Source organism: Ranitomeya variabilis, chromosome 5 (genome assembly GCF_051348905.1).
Source record: "Ranitomeya variabilis isolate aRanVar5 chromosome 5, aRanVar5.hap1, whole genome shotgun sequence".
Classification (NCBI taxonomy): Eukaryota; Metazoa; Chordata; class Amphibia; order Anura; family Dendrobatidae; genus Ranitomeya; species Ranitomeya variabilis.
The window spans coordinates 644,120,573-644,137,838 of NC_135236.1; the positions used below are offsets into that span (position 1 = coordinate 644,120,573).

A 17,266-nucleotide genomic window follows, 5' to 3' on the forward strand; every position below is an offset into this window, starting at 1 on the left:
GCACTTGAGCACTTTTACCCATGCTGAATACTGAATATCTTGTGTCAGGGTACCACTGTCCTTTTGTTATTACCTTATCCTAGTCTGTTGATGTATTGCGTTTTATTTCCAATAAATTGATATTTTGATTACTTTTTGGACTTTTTGCTCCATTTTTCTTATGCTTCATATTATGGTTAGGAGTGTCCTTTTGGTGTACCTTTGAGATACCCACATGGGTTTTGATCTCTGTGGCACCCCTCTACTTATGTTGTCTTGTATGGTATATGTTTATCTATATCAGGCTTTCACCTACCATCGAAATCTTCAAAAAGAACCTGAAGACCCACCTCTTCCAGCAAGCCTACAACCTGCAGTAACCACCGATCGACCAAACCACTGCAAGATCAGCTCTATCCTCACCTACTGCATCCTCACCCATCCCTTGTAGATTGTGAGCCCTCACGGGCAGGGTCCTCTCTCCTCCTGTACCAGCTGTGATTTGTACTGTTTAAGATTATTGTACTCATTTTTATTATGTATACCCCTCCTCACATGTAAAGCGCCATGGAATAAATAGCGCTATAATAATAAATAATAATAAATAAATAGAGATGAGCAAGTCTTTTGAACTTGAATTCTTCTGCTGTGCCGAATGTTTCCTAAGTATTCAATTTGTTGCAAATATATTTAAGTGATTCTCAATAGTAGTAGGCTTGTAATTCCTTGGAAAATACACATGGGGAGAGGAGAGAGAGAAACCACGCTAACCATAAGAGCTTACAATGTACAGTAGAGAGAGAGAGAAGACCCTGCTAACCATAAGAGCTTATACTCCACAGGAGAGAGAAAGCGAGAGGACGCGGCTGACCATAAGAGGTTACACTCTACAGTAGAGAGAAAGAGAGAGGACCCCGTTAACCCTAAGAGATTACACTCTACAGTATAGAGAGAGAGAGAGAGAGAGAGAGAGGACCCCGCTGGCCATAAGAACTTACATTGTACAGGAGAGAGAGGACCCCGCTGGCCATAAGAACTTACATTGTACAGGAGAGAGAGAGAGGACCCTGCTGACCATAAGAGGTTACAATATAGAGTAGAGAGAAAGAGAGGACCCCACTAACCATAAGATATTACGCTCTACAGGAGAGAGAAAGAGAGGACGCCTGCTGACCATAAGAGATTACATTCTAGTGTAGGGAGAGAGGACCCTGCTAACCATAAGAGATTACACTCTAGTGGATAGAGAGAGAGAGGACCCTGGTGACCATAAGAGATTACACTCTACAGAAGATAGAACGACAGGACGCCGTTGACCATAAAATTATCAACATTATCATTACATCATCTTTCCATGGCTTTAAAGGAAACCTGTCACATCGGATAAAGCTAATAATCTGCGCATATGTGATTAATCAGCAGGTTAATAGCGTTATGGAGGTGCCCGGCTGCAGTACTTACTGTGTGGACTTGTGAGAAAATGAACTGTATTCCTCCCTGGAGCTACCAGCTTTCAGTCCTGTAGGTGTGCCCGAAGCAATGACAGTCACCGCTCACAGAACTGGGAAGGCCGGCACTGACCGACAGCTGACACTTACAGCAGGCTCTGCCCTTTAATGTTATGGCTAATTGGGGTAAATCTCAATTTTACGCTAATATTTCCAATATTACAACAAGAAGACAATCAGTTCAATCGTGTCATTGGAGATTTCCGTTATACTGGCTCATCAACTATGAACTACAGTATGTCCGAATGATATGGTAGTAATTAACTTTGCCACTGGTGGAAAAAAATATTTGAAATCAGTATGCTTCACATTGATCTCCACCTCTTGCCATACTGGAATTGTATCTGTGCATTCATACAATCATTGCCACAGCAAAAAACATGTTATTTATACACAGAAATTCTCATCCATACTTATCCATCCTTATCCATGCGGTATCTTGATTTCTTCATAATATTTCACAACTCTTGGCGGGAATGTACGGCGAATGATGGTAAACTCTTCCATTTATTTTTGGCAGATATATAAAAAGTCCAAATTTTCTCTAACTTGTGGTTTGGGCATTTAGTTGCCAGTTTATTTAATGTTTTTTTCCGATTTACAGCAAAGAAATGTAGTTGACACTTTCTGCTATTCTAGGCCAATACTTCTCCTTATGCTCATTATTCCACATGGGATCATCATAATCTGTTCAGAGTAAGGTCCCATGCACATAACCATATTTAGGGCTGTAATACTGTTTATTTCTCATAAAAATGTATTTAATCAGAGAATAAAAAATCAAGACATGTTATATCGGACTCCATATATATGGAAGTATTCTCTTCTGAAAGCATTGCTTTAATAGAGTTGACCCAACTTGCCAAGTTATCCACAAGAGAGGTGAAAACCTGCTGATTGCATGGGATCTAACTGCTAGAATCCCCCACTAATCCTGAAAAGGGGCTCTAAAATGCACAATGCATGACCACCACATGACTTTTTGGTGCTCCAATCTTGAGTTAGTAAAACCCTTTTAAGGCAAGAAAAGCTCCATACATTTGGCACCTGATGGGACCTCTATGATGGCACACCAAAGCTGTGTGGCTCCATAAAGGGAGCTATACGGTCACACTGCCCTGGCGTATAGCTTTTGTACCACAATATACAGCTCTGGCAAAAATTAAGAGACCACCACATCAAACCCTGTCATGAGCAGTCCAATCTCCAGACCTGAACCCCATTGAAAACCTCTGGAATGTAATCAAGAGGATGATGGATAGTCACAATCCATCAAACAAAGAAGAACTGCTTACATTTCTGCGCCAGAAGCAGTGTGAAACACTGGAGGAAAGCATGCCAAGACGCATGAAAGCTGTGATTAAAAATTATGGTTATTCCATAAAATATTCATTTCTGAACTCTTCATGAGTTAAAACATTAGTATTGTTGTTTCTAAATGATTATGAACTTGTTTTCTTTGCATTATTTGGGGTCTGAAAGCACTGTTTTTTTTAAAAAATTTTGACCATTTTTCTTTGTCGGAAACAAATACAAAATTTATTGCTTGGAAATTTCGGAGACATGTTGCCAGAAGTTTATAGAATAAAAGAACAATTTACATTTTACTAAAAAATATACCTATAAAGAGAAAAATCAGACAAACTGAACAATTTGCAGTGGTCTCTTAATTTTTGCCAGTGCTGTATTTGGTTTAGTGGGAAGTGATCATTTATTCTTTGGTTCATATAATATTTCGATACTAACAGGCCAGCTGTTACAGACATGCTTCCTCCCGTTTGTGGACTATCATGTGCATGAGATATGATTTAATAAATCATAGTAGGTTTTACTTTAAATAGCCAGACATCCTGGTTCTTTAAATGAAAATATAAAACATATATAATCTAACATTGTTTTTTTTTTTTAAGTGTAATATAAAAAAAAAATACAAAATGTGATTCATGAAAGATTTCTGTAAAGGACAATGTGGCACCAGATTATCTAAAGTTTCTGGCCAATTATTCTAAAAAATATCAGTTTTCAGGTATTTTGTCGGATTTCTAATATTGAACGTCTGAGGGTTGTCAAATAAGGAGGTAATTGGATCCAATCTGGAAGATATGTGGCATTTTTGTAATGTGCCTGTCCAAAATCCGTGAAGATTAAAATGTTCTCCACAGGAGCAGACAGAAACTCTTATCAGAGATAATGATGATGACTGCACAGAAACTGTCACACAGTTATAATGTAGGACATCACAGTTCAACCTCACTTTAGGTGTACTTATATATTACCGTAGTTTATTTAGGATATTATAGAGGTAAGGGTAATCACAGTGTTACCGCAGCGAGAGATGTTTATGCCTCTATCTGTGGTACTTATGCAATATGGAATTTATAGCAGAGGTCAGGGGAGTAATATGCAGGGAGAAAATAGGAAACAAAATAGAGGCTGAAAAGAAGAAAACAGGAAATTAATCTTCATAGACATAAGTAGACTGTAGGCAAGAGAAATGCAGAGTCTGACAGATATCAAGGCAGGGGGCGCAGTTCAAGAAAAAAACTTTGAGTGCATTTTTTTAATGAAAACAGGTCGTCGTTTTCTTTTTATAATTAAGTCAGTCTGTCAGTCAGGTTCCAAATTCTGTCACCCCGGTTTCTGCAAACCCGAGCAATAATGTGTCAGAATTGTGGAAAGTTGTGACCAGCCATACATTTTCCTTACAAGCCATGAACTGGATACCTCTCTATACCTACATCTATGGAAAAAGTTTTGCACGTAATTCTAAATTAAACAATTATAACATGTGAGCCTGTAAATCTCTAACTGGGGTGAAGAGCGGCAGAGTTATAAAAAGGCACTTACAGAATTCAGACATTATTCCCGGACTTGATGAGTTCCGAAAGTCAACTATTCAATATTCAGTGTATCCAGCATTATATTTCCAAAGAAAACTGGGAACGGTTTCAAATTCAATTCATTACAGAGTTGGAAAAACAGTACCCTCCGCTTGGGATCTTGGACAGGCATAAGTGATTAGTGAAGTATTTTTTTTCTTTTCTTTTTCTTTTCTATGGGATATTAAGACCTGGGGCTAGGATTAAGGACCAAGAAGAGGTCTACTAAAAAACAAGTGGTGCACCTGAAGTTCATGTTTAGTTAAAGGCACTACAATTTTGAAAAGCATTTCTATTATTTATAATTTATTTTTAAAATTAATGGGGAGGTTAACTGTTATATTTCTATTTTTGACAAAAGGGTGGAATAACTGGGGTTTAAAAAATTGTTAGAAGTTAATTATAGTGTTATACAAAATGTATGGTGTTATGGCAAAGAAAGTAGCAATGACAATAGACAGAGTAGTGTAAAAGAATTAAAAATTTCATACAATGGCTAAGAGTGTGGCAGCCGTAAGTAGCACCGCCATCAGCTATCGGGTAGCAGTACTACCAAACATAGGCCACTATTGGCCTCACTTTCCTCCAGCAAGTGTATTAGTGAGGAGGAAAAGGAAGGCGTTATGGAATATATTGCACAATACTTGTCACATCAGAATTACGTTACCTCTGACACCGACACCGTCAGTTTTAGTCTGCCTAATCACAAATTACTAAAGGGGATCATTTTTGTACCATTTTTTTATTAAAAAAACATGAAAAGTCTGACTGTGCACTGTTATTAAGTGAGCTGTTGGATTCTACCATTTTTATGGTGAGGTCACTTTGACGGTACTAAGGCTATATTTGCATTAAAGAGATTGAAAGGGGTTGGATACATTACTATAGGACCTCAGAGTGTTAGGAACATCTATTCAGAGCAATTGGAGTAGAGTGGCTGCAATCTGGCTTTTGGAAAAATTTGCTGAACCTGGCGAATTCGAATTTCAAAAGATTCGATCATTTCTATAAAATATTTAGAATTAATTTGATTAAATATTATTAATAATACTTATTATTATTAATTGGATGGAATATTATTTTACATTGTAGCAGAAGCTTTCTTCCCATAACTAGCACTGATCAACGATATCACAAGTCGATTACCCCTCACAATGACTCTTTACAGGGAATGATGCACACCATATGATGGGTGGGTGACATATCATTAAAGAGGTTGTCTGCTACTTTTACTTTGATTACCTATCCTTAGGCCTCTTTCACACTTCCGTCTTTTCAGATCCGTCACAATCCGTCGATATTTGAGAATGCAGGATCCTGCAAAAAAATGTTCAGGATCCTGCATTTTCCCATAGACTTGTATTAGCGACGGATTGTGACGGACGGCCATCCGTTTCATCCGTCGTGCACTGGAGCCGTTGTAAAATAGCGGTCCGTCGTCCGTCGGAAAATCGGTCAGCGACCCATCCTGCGCTGCACGTCGTCGGCTACAATGGAAGCCTATGGATGCAGGATCCGTCGCTGACCGTCACACACGGGAGTCCAGCGACAGATCCAGGTTTTCCCTTCTGAGCATGCCCGGAAGGATTTTCAAGTCTGGTAAAAAGTCTCTCTCTCTCTCGTCCCCAGACATTTGAATTCTGGAAATTTTTCCCTTTACAAATCAGAATGACGCATCCGTCATTTCACAGGATCTGTCGCACACGTTTTTCACTATTTTCAGGACGTCCGTCGATACGTCATTTCACTGCACGTCGACGGAAACCAAAAAATGCAAGTGTGAAAGTAGCCTTAGGATAGATCATCAATGTCAGATTGGCCGGGGTCTGGCACCCGACACCCCCTGCTGATAATCTTTTATCGGAGGTGGCAGTGGTGGCTTGTGGAGATGGACGTCTATTTGTTACCACACATCCGCCTTCTATTGATTTGTATTGGAGGCGGATGTGTAGTAACTTGTGGTAGCCACTACAAATAGTCTGTCAGCCCAGCAAGTAAGTACTTCTGGCCGGTGGCTACCCTTGCCACCTCTAACAGCTGGCTGTTGGGTGTGCCGAACCCTGGCCAATCAGACATTGATGATCTATCCTAAGGATAGGCCATCAATGTAAAAGGAGTGCACAACCTCTTTAATACCTTAAAATTAATATATAAAGCTATTAAGTTTAATCCTAGCCAAAGGGCATGGGTTTATGCATTTCTAAAAGAAGGATACATAACACACTGAATTTTGACCCATGATTTCCAGTTTTGCAGACACCTATGAAGTTTGGGCAGCAGACTCTTGCACAGGTCTACATATAATCCCCAGTGTTCTCTAAGCAGATTGATGTTTATTCTGAAATTCAAGCTGGCGTTCTGCATGATCACAATAGAGATTTGATACTACCTGCCTCTACCAATAATAATAAAATATCCAGCACAGGAAACAGTTTAGCCATGAATCGTTACTCTTATTATTGTTCCCAGTAATTTAACTTGATGTATGGCCTGATTTATAATGACATATATCACATTTGACTTTGTTGCCATTGTTCTGTGCTTGCTCTCCACGAACAATTTGTTAAGCAGTACTTGATTTAATAAAAAATATTCCCGGAGTCATTGTTTTTATGAAATATAATACTTTTATGTATACTTTTCTTTGTTAGATGATCAGCAGAGATTGGATGACCACCTATGACCTGGTGGTCACTATTACTGACCACGTTCATGCATTTTATTCTTAGATTGATGTGGATTCTGCGGCATAATCCACAGTAAATTGGCATCCTATACAGAGGAAAGGTGTTTCCTCAACTTGGTGCATGGAAAATCTTTGTAACAGAAATATATAGCTTACTACTTATTCTCTATCACTGAACCCTAGCCCCATTGATGATTATGAGGCAATTCCTTATGTGGGTCTGCTTCAGACCACAGCAGAATTCTGAATGCCATCTTTGAATTTCTACAGCAAATTTGTGGCAAAATTCCTGTAGTATTTGCAACGGCACGTGGCCAAAGCTTTGCAGGGGAAAAGCTGAGGGCACATTTAAATAACTGAGCCAGCCCCCTTTTCTGTTAGAGCCCGGGCATGTAAGAAAAATGAGGCTAGCTTAGCTATTGATTTAAGCAGTTGGCCAACACCTTAACACAAAGCATGTACTGATACTGGAACTACTTTAACATTTCATGGGCAGGACAGAAGGTGATGTTGAGTGGACACAATTGCTCTCAAGCATATTTTCTGGAATTATCCTAAACTGACCAGTTTTTGAACAATGGTCTTCAAAAACTTCAAAACAAAAACTTCAAAATGTATGGGCTTCCAGGTTCCTTTTTCTCCAAATTTTTACTTGCTCCATCACTCCAGCTCCATCAATTCTGAATTGAACTGGCTTAGGGCAGGGGCAGACGAAAATGTGTTCTGTCAACCGAAAGAATGGGACAATTATGCAAATCAGACCCTGATCAAACTCTAACCAGAGTCCGATCAGAATGTGATCATAGTGTGATCAAATTCTCTCTGAGGAGAAGATGGAGAAAAAAATGTCTCCTCCTCCATTCTGTCAGTGCACAGAATTTGGACTGTACTCAGATGTCATCCGAATACAGTCCGATGTTTTCCACGCACTCAATGACATTCATGGCCGAGTGCAATCAGAACATCAGATCAAACTCAGGCATGCAGCGATTTCTTTCCTCGAGCAGGCACTATCCTAGGAAAAAATTGAACATATGAGCAGCCTCATAGACTAACATTGGTCCGAGTGTGATCCGATGTTTTGTCAAATCGCATTCAGACAGAAAATTTGCACCTGTCCTTAATTAAACCTATTGATGACTTCAAATCTAACCTTCTTCTTTTGCCCTTCTCCCTACTTCTTTCCCCCTCTCTTTTTCACCTGTGTTGACCAAGGATGGTCATGATCTTGCAGGTCCATGATTCTTTATTGGCTTCTTGTATAAACTGGCATGTAAAAGTTTGGGCACCCTGGTCAAAATTACTGTTAAAAAAGTTAAAGATGCAATGATCTCTAAAAGGCCTAAAGTTAAAGATGACACATATCCTTAATATTTTAGTGTATTTTACACAAATACACATTATATTGTCATTTTTACATTTTAAAAATTAAAAAAGGAAAATGGGGCAATGCAAAAGTTTGACCAAGTTTTCATAGCTCTATTAGCCTGTTACGGTAACGTCTTCCACTATTATCGTTCGGAATGGCCAGGTGATGCCAATTTCCCGGCTTTATAAAAACCCAGCCTCCTCTAAACTTGTGCCAAAAAACAGCAGCCATGGGTTCTTCTAAGCAGCTGCCTGGCACTCTGAAAATGAAAATGGTGGAGGCCCACAATGCAGAAGAAGGCTATAAGAAGATAGCAAAGTGTTTTCAAGTTGCCCTGGAAGACCAAGAAAAATTTCAGTGAGAGCTGCTCGTAGGATTGCTAGAGAGGCAAATCAGAACCCCCACTTGACTGCATAAGACCTTCAGAAAGATTTAATAGACTCTGGAGATGGAGACACCTGCACAAATATGGCCTTCATGGAAGAGTCATAAGAAGAAAACCTCACCTTCATCCACTCTAAAATTCATCATCAGAAGCATGCAAAAACGCACCGAGTATATATATAAGTAATAATAGGTGCGTTCGCAACCCGGGGTCCACCGTGCAGGAGAGTAACCTGCTGCTAGAATTGGCGGCACTATATGGCGATATAAGCGAACTCTGTTACTTCACAGAATCGCATAGATAGGGAAAACGCTGTACCCTGTTAAGCTCACAGAGGATCACAGCTACCTAACTGAGCAGAGAGCAACCAGTGGTCACGCAGTCAGCAAAGCACACAAAACTCCTCACCGGAGGTGCCGGTATTCTAGGGGCATATTTCAGCCAAGCCCTGAATTCAAACACACAAATCTCCTCAACGGAGGTGCCAGTAATATAGGGGCTTATTTCAGCCAACCCTGACCTCATGCAGACATGACCACTAAAGCAGCAAAGCTCAAGACAAAGGTTGATACTAGCGCATGGCCGTGCGGCCATGCGAACCTTTTATAGCTAGTGGTCCAATAGGAACTGCAACAGGACCTAAGCATGTGACCCCCGACCTCCAATGGGAGGTCGTCCCGTGGGCATGCTCAGTATGTGAAAAGCAGAACTTAGTCCCAGAAAGACCTGCTTGCTGCTGAACACTGCTGGCTACAAAGGTAGAGCCTGGAAGGGCAGTAGTAACCAGTCGCCCAGTATCAGCCTGAGCCAGATGTTGGGACCGACATCTCCACTGAGGAGGCTCCCCTGCGGCTGGAGGAGAATGGGAGACCGCAGTGATATGGTTCGAGATTCCCCCTGTGCAGTGGCGGGAACTCGACACCTAACAGCCTCTGATGTATTACGGAAACAAGTACTGTGAACCGATGAGGCTAAAATTGCACTCTTTGGCCACAATGATCAAACGTACAGTATGTGTGGAGAAAAAAGGGCACAGAATTTCAGGAAAAGATTATCTTGCCAACCATTAAGCATGGGGGTGGATCAATCATGCTTTGGGGTTGTGTTGCAGTCAATTTCATGGAGAAAATTTCACGGGTAGAGGGAAGAATGGATTCAATGAAATTTGAACAAATTCTTGATGCAAACTTAACATCATGTGTAAAAAAGCAGAAGTTGAAAGAAGGATGGCTTCTACAAATGGATAATGATCCTAACATACATCAAAATGCGCAATAGGCTACCTCATAAGGCGCAAGCTGAAGGGTTTACAGTGGCCTTCATAGTACTGTGATCTGAACATCATTGAAAATCTGTAGCTAGACCTCAAAATAGCAGTGCACGCAAGACGACCGAGGAATCTCACAGAACTGGAAGAATTTTCTAAGCAAAAATGGATGAAAATCTCTCAAACAAGAATTCAAAGACTCTTGGTTGGCTACAAAAAGTTTTTACAAGCTGCTATACTTGCAAATGGGGATACTACTAGGTACTAACCATGAACTTTTGCATTTTCCTTTATGCAATTTTTAAAATGTAAATTATGAATATATATATCTACTATATAATTGTCTAAGGGTCACTTCCGTCTTTCTGTCTGTCTGTCTTTCTGTCTGTCTGTCACGGATATTCTTTGGTCGCGGCCTCTGTCTGTCATGGAATCCAAGTCGCTGATTGGTCTCGCCAGCTGCCTGTCATAGCTGCCGTGACCAATCAGTGACGGCCACAGTCTGATTAGTCCCTCCCTACTCCCCTGCAGTCAGTGCCCGGCGCCCTCTCCATACTCCCCTACAGTCACCGCTCACACAGGGTTAATGCCGGCGGTAACCGACCGCGTTATGCCGCGTGTAACTCACTCCGTTACCACCGCTATTAACCCTGTGTGACCAAGTTTTTACTATTGATGCTGCCTATGCAGTGTCAATAGTAAAAACATCTAATGTTTAAAAATAATAAAAAAAATAAAAAATCAGTTTTTACTCACCTTCCGCCGGCAGGTGTCTGTGGCAAGGATGGTATGCGCTAAGGACCTGTCATGACATCACGGTCATGTAACTGCGACGTCATCACAGGCACTGCGCGCCTGCATGAGAAGGACCTGCCATGACATCACTGTCATGTGACCGCGACGTCATCACAGGCCCTGCGCGCCAGCGCGAGAAGGACCTGCCATGACGTCACGGTCATGTGACCGTGACGTCATGGCAGGTCCTTCTCGCGCAGGCACGAAGAAGCTGCGGTACCATGGGATAGGCAGGGACAGCATCAGGAGCGCCAGGAGCAGGTGAGTATTTCATAGTCACCTGTCCACGTTCCATCCGCCAGGCGCCGCTCCGTCTTCCCGTCCTCTTGCAGTGACTGTGCAGGTCAGAGGGCGCGATGACGTATTAGTGTGCGCGCCGCCCTCTGCCTGAACAGTCAGTGCGGAGAGACGGGACGCTGAGGAGCAGCGACGAGAGGTGAGTATGTAAGTTTTTATTGCAGCAGCAGCATTACATGTGGCACAATGCTGTATGGAGCGTCTATGGGGCCATAAAGAACTGCATGGAGCATTATATGGGGCATCTATTTATGGCCATAAAGAACTACATGGAGCATTATATGGGGCATCTATGGGGCCATACAGAACTGCATGGAGCATTATATGGGGCATCTATGGGGCCATAACTGCATGGAGCATTATGTGGGGCATCTATGGGGCCATAACTGCATAGAACAATATATGGGGCATTATATGGGGCATCTATGGGGCCATAACTGCATGGAGCATTATATGGGGCATCTATGGGGCCATAACTGCATGGAGCATTATATGGGGCATCTATGGGGCCATAACTGCATGGAGCATTATATGGGGCATCTATGGGGCCATAACTGCATGGAGCATTATATGGGGCATCTATGGGGCCATAACTGCATAGAACAATATATGGGGCATCTATGGGGCCATAAAAAACTGCATGGAGCATTATATGGTGCATCTATGGGGCCATAACTGCATGGAGCATTATATGGGGCATCTATAGAGCCATAACTGCATGGAGCATTATATGGGGCATCTATAGGGCCATAACTGCATGGAGCATTATACTACGTGACTGGGCAAAATACTATGTGACTGGGCAATATACTACGTGGACATGCATATTCTAGAATACCCGATGCGTTAGAATCGGGTCACCATCTAGTATACATATATTTGCCTAAAATACAAAGGAAATGTGTCATCTTTAACCTTAGGCCTTTTAGAGATGATTTTATTTTCAACTTGCTTAACTGTTCAAAGCAACAGTAATTTTGACCAGGGGTGCCCAAACTTTTACATAGCACTGTCACTGTCAATATGTCATATACATTATATATCAACCTTTTATCTTCAGCATATCACTGGTTTTGTGTGATATTATCACAGGACATCCTTAATAACATTTTATACAAACTTTTTTTTTATAAATAGAGAATTACTCAAAGCTTTGGTGGAGTGCTATGTAATTAAAGTATATTGATTAATCATATAAAACTGCATTCATGCCTAATCTAAACATATTTTTTCACTACACAATCCCTTTAACATTTGCCAATGCTAAACTTCATTAACGTGTGATTTTTACCCTTAAAACAGTTTTGTATAATAATTACTTTTTCTGTATATACCATAGAAGCTAATTGAGAATGACGGTACCTGCGTGCCACATTTCTGCCGGGGATTGTTCCCTAGTGGTCAAACCTACCCTGATCTCACTTTTATGGAATATTCAGTGATCTGAAACTTCTTTTAAGTTTCTCCAAAGAAGCTAAACTAACATTGCTTGAATATCCTTTATGGGAATGAATGAAATCCCAGTGATAATTATTGCATTCCTGTGCTGTACTCTTACTGGGGTGTGCTACTCTTCAGCTTGCGGTGGGGCTCGCCTTTATGGTCCTTAAAGATTTTTAGCCATTTTTTCTTTGTTTGCTCATTAAAACATTTTGCATAAGCATTTATGGTCTTATTTAGTTTACAAGAAAAGCCATATACTGTGCTATAAACTTACAGTATCTGGCCACAGGTGGAAACCATTTATATCATTGTGCTTTTTAATGGATGAAATGTATCTGTTGCCAAGCAGTGACGCCCCCTCGGTTAGTACAAAAGATGGTTAAATGAGCACTTCTTGGAGATTTTATGATTCAGAATTTGACATATAGTGATCTCATTCTCATAGTTTCAGGATGAAATGGATGTGACCTTCAGTGGCTACAGGCTTTGCAAACTTAGAAATCGTTGCCAGACTCCGTGGCTCAGTTAATAGGGGTTGTCCCATCACTTACATATGCACTGGCATAAATGTATAAGAGATGGAGGTCTCACTGCAGGAACGTACATCTTTCTCAGGAAAGGGACCCCATTGCTTGCCTCTGTTAGTGGGAAGGTTATCGTACATGCCCGGATCTCTTCTTTGATTTTCAAAAATTGCCAAGAACTGAAGATAGATGGCCACGATGGGACCAATGTCTACCTTCAAATTATATAACCAACGGAGATCTTGAAATTCCACCAGGTCACATGAGAAAGCAATAGGGTATTGACATCTTCTATATTGATAAGTTAGTTGTTCTGTTTTCCATTTGGTCTATGACATCACATGAGTAAAAAATGACTAGCTGAATATCTCTCAATACACAAAAATGCTCATCTTGGGAGATCAGGTGTTCTTCTAGAATCATCAGAGTAGCTGTTTATCTCCTGGTGAACAAGGATCTGACGTTGAAATTTAATAGGGCAGATAATTCTCTCTTCCGAGAAGAATCTGGAGGCCCCTGTGCAGACAGTTGGCTGATCTTGCTGGTTGACTCAACTGTTATCTAATGGGTATGAGGGCCCTGAAGGCCCTCATACACATTAGCCCATCGTTGTACCAAATGGACGATTTCGACCAAACCTATCATTTGTTATTCAGTTACTTAGATGGAAAATTATTGACTTTTGGGGTAACGAACATTCACAGCCATCCGAAAGACAGATAGGACATGTCTGATATTTTCGTACAACTATCGTCCATGATATAATGTGTATGTGCTGATCGTTCAGAAAACTAACAATCTTTTATTTCTACCTCTGCTTTTGGGTGTATCAAGTTATGTATCAAACATTTTCCTTGACTGTACATCGAAAATGTATGGCTTCATCTTAAAGATATTTCAACAATGTAATTGGATATTTGTATGGGGTGGTGGTGTAAACGAAATTTTGAAGGAACGAGGAACGATCATTCTTTCTTGACATGCTAATTTGTCATCCATAATCTCTTACCTGCAAGTGATAATTAATGAGTCATTGGCGTTGATCACAAGTTCGTCAGTGGTGATATCCAGAACAGGCGGGGTCATAGAATATCCACTCACCAGATCTAAAAAAGGTAAAAACCAGAAGAAAATACAGTTAAGTAAACAGATCTCTTAAATCCAGGCTCTTGTTTCACATTTCAATTTCATTCTGCTAATTGAACACGAAGTCTTTGCCATTTAGCTGGAGTAACTAGCCCCCGACTCCCATCTGTGTCAACAAATTTAAGAAAGTAAAACAAAGTTCTGCTCATATTTAGGCAGAAATCCTGGGAAATGCTTAATGTCAGAAGCCCACTGTGGCACCGGCCCTGGACTCCAGAATTAATGTAGATCCCAGGGCTAATGAGTCTCGTTTGAAAATCTAGAACTCAGAATTTGTATATTGGGTTGGGGGTTGGAATAGGGAATCGTTTCATCCATCACATCTGATTGCTGTACTTAGGACGAGTGTAATTTACTAGTCTTCTAATTAAAACATCCCAGCCATTGTTTTTACTTCTTTCCCAAGTCTTCTTTGAAAATGTGTCATTTGTTGTGATTTTGGCTAAATGAAGCAAAGAAAAGCTTTCAACACCAGCACTTGTGTCTTTTGATGAAAAACAGAGACGTAAAGTAAATTTATGACGTAGTTCCTCAGGACGGGCCAAGTGCATATTTGTGTACCTGCTGCCTTCACACATTAGAAGTTACGCACTTATGAACCTAGGTAGATTCAACTATAGTAAAACTATAGTGAACCCGCGCTCCCACAATACCATAGCCCCATAATATCTATTATAAAGTAGTTGTTTCTAATACAGTTCCATAATATAAGTGTAGGTTCCAAAGCGAGACCATGTTGGACTGGAAATTATTTTAGGGGAACAACTTGGGTCATTCTGGGCATCAGCAGGTCATAATGTTTACATGACAACTAGAAATGAGAAAATATTTGAAATTTGAATTTGCATGAGAAGTGGAATTTTCTAAAAAAATTTCAAATCGAAATGACTCAAAAAAGTTAACGTTCTGCCCACCCATTTACCCAGCCTGACTGGTAACTGAAAATCAAAGACAAGAAGCATGCAGTCATAGAATCCCATAAAATTAAATTTTATTGATAATGCAACACAAAAAACATATCAAAAAAACCAGACAGAGTGTGGTGAGGCTGGTAGATGACAAGCAGATGCCAATAGCAACATGGAAAAAATAGTAGTCACCCAAGGTATATAGTGACCCCTACCGCTAGCCCAGGTTCACCATAAAATCAGGGTAACTGACAACATGTCATAACAGTAGTATATATTCAGTGACAACATAGCCACAGTAGCTAGTGCTATAAAACTCACATATCATTGGTGAAATCATGTGGCTACAGACATGAAGAAAGCAGAATGGTAAACATATCACCTGAACTGGAGGACCTGAGCCAACGCAGGGGACACCGGACCACTGCTTTCTTCATGTCTGTAGCCACATGATTTCACCAATGATATGTGAGTTTTATAGCACTAGCTACTGTGGCTATGTTGTCACTGAATATATACTACTGTTATGACATGTTGTCAGTTACCCTGATTTTATGGTGAACCTGGGCTAGCGGTAGGGGTCACTATATACCTTGGGTGACTACTATTTTTTCCATGTTGCTATTGGCATCTGCTTGTCATCTACCAGCCTCACCACACTCTGTCTGGTTTTTTTGATATGTTTTTTTGTGTTGCATTATCAATAAAATTTAATTTTATGGGATTCTATGACTGCATGCTTCTTGTCTTTGATTTTCAGTTTCTTGGCAGTTATCCGTCCATACATGGGTGGCGTATTTACGTGTGTATATACTATTAATAAACGTGTGATGTTCATACTCCACCAATGATGTTTATTGGAACTTTGCAGTTCACTGACTGGTAACTGCAGCTTGTACCGGGCAGTGTGAGATTTCAGCAGCGGAGAGAAGAGGCCTTGAGGAGATGTCAATGAGGCTAGGTGGGGAGAAATTGAGTTATCCTTTTATAAAGCATTATAAAGACTTTATGATATACTAGCTGAAGAGCCCGGCGTTGCCTGGGCATAGTAAATATCTGTGGTTAGTTATAGCACCTCACTTCTCTTATTTTCCCATCACGCCTCTCATTTTCACCTCAGTATATACATGTTTGTCATCTCCCTTATATATAGTATACACCTGTATGTCATCTCCTGTATATAGTATATACCTGTATGTCATCTCCCCTGTATATAGTATATACCTGCTGTGTGTCATCTCCCCTGTATATAGTATATACCTGTATGTCATCTCCTCCTATATATAGCATATACCTGTATGTAATCTCCTCCTGTATATAGTATATACCTGTGTGTCATCTCACCTATATATAGTATATATATGTGTGTCATCTCCTCCTGTATATAGTATATACCTGTATGTCATCTCATCCTATACATAGCATATACCTGTATGCTGTATGTCATCTCCTCCTGTATATACTATATACCTGTAGGTAATCTGCTCCTGTATATAGTATATACCTGTGTGTCATCTCCTCCTGTATATAGTATATACCTGTATGTCATCTCCTCCTGTATGTAGTATGTACCTGTATGTCATCTCCTCCTCTATATAGTATATACCTGTGTGTCATCTCTCCTGTATATAGTATATATCTGTGTGTCATCTCCTCCTGTATATAGTATATACCTGTGTGTTATCTCCCCTGTAAATAGTATATACCTGTGTGTCATCTCCTCCTGTATATAGTATATATCTGTATGTCATCTCCTCCTATACATAGCATATACCTGTATGTCATCTCCTCTTGTATATACTATATACCTGTAGGTAATCTGCTCCTGTATATAGTATATACCTGTGTGTCATCTCCTCCTGTATATAGTATATACCTGTATGCTATCTCCTCCTGTATGTAGTATGTACCTGTATGTCATCTCCTCCTCTATATAGTATATACCCGTGTGTCATCTCTCCTGTATATAGTATATATCTGTGTGTCATCTCCTCCTGTATATAGTATATACCTGTGTGTCATCTCCTCTGTAAATAGTATATACCTGTGTGTCATCTCCTCCTGTATATAGTATATATCT

General features: G+C 40.3%; 1 protein-coding gene across 1 annotated transcript in view; it reads right to left on the reverse strand.

The window, feature by feature from the left end:
• FLT4 (fms related receptor tyrosine kinase 4) overlaps positions 1-17,266 on the reverse strand; it is a 257,103-nt gene that overhangs the window by 129,247 nt on the left and 110,590 nt on the right. The window contains exon 2 of the mRNA XM_077266308.1: positions 14,142-14,238. Within this exon, the coding sequence (XP_077122423.1) occupies positions 14,142-14,238 (97 nt within the window). The remainder of the gene's footprint in view (positions 1-14,141; positions 14,239-17,266) is intronic.